This window comes from Penaeus monodon, chromosome 25 (assembly GCF_015228065.2).
Source record: "Penaeus monodon isolate SGIC_2016 chromosome 25, NSTDA_Pmon_1, whole genome shotgun sequence".
NCBI lineage: Eukaryota > Metazoa > Arthropoda > Malacostraca > Decapoda > Penaeidae > Penaeus > Penaeus monodon.
Window position 1 is genome coordinate 39,014,951 of NC_051410.1, and position 594 is coordinate 39,015,544.

A 594-nucleotide genomic window follows, 5' to 3' on the forward strand; every position below is an offset into this window, starting at 1 on the left:
ACCAAGACCGAAGTTGAAATATGAGATCATCTGCAGTCTCTCCTACCTGTATGTGTTACTGAAGTTTTCTAATGTAACTTGAACTCCCCTGGCTTGAGCAGAATCCACAACTTCCTGCCGTGTCATTGGCATCACCAAAGGGCTGTGGGCTTCCATGTATATCTTTCGCCACTTCTGCACTGTGTACTCCTCGGTCTGACAAGAGATCATTTCATTGCACTTATCACACTATTACGTAATGCATGCAAGAAAAAGAAATCATATCACAATCTCAATTTCAAGGCAACAGGAACCATGGTGCAAACTATTCATACCTCCTTTGTCAAAGTAGACCTGAGATTGCGGGAATTTTCCTGAGCAATCTTCTTCCTGATTAGCTCAAGGGCTGCTTCTTGTGTTGGGGGATCTTCCGAGAGTCTTTCACGGGAGTTTCTGTGCATCAAAGCATGGTACACATACACCTGAATCTGTGATCACACCCAAGAGAAAAAGAAAAAACAATATTGTTTAAAAAATTACAAAATATATATGAAAAAGTTCCTCTTATACTGATCTATTTGTCTGTGAAATATCAAGCTAGGCAAAGTCACATTA

At 40.2% G+C, this 594-nt stretch overlaps 1 protein-coding gene across 1 annotated transcript in view; it reads right to left on the minus strand.

Annotated features, from left to right (window-relative positions):
- LOC119589243 overlaps positions 1 to 594 on the minus strand; it is a gene marked incomplete in the record, with an annotated part of 3,020 nt that overhangs the window by 1,929 nt on the left and 497 nt on the right. The window contains 2 exon segments of the mRNA XM_037937856.1: positions 47 to 195; positions 315 to 467. Coding sequence (XP_037793784.1) covers positions 47 to 195; positions 315 to 467 — 302 coding nt within the window.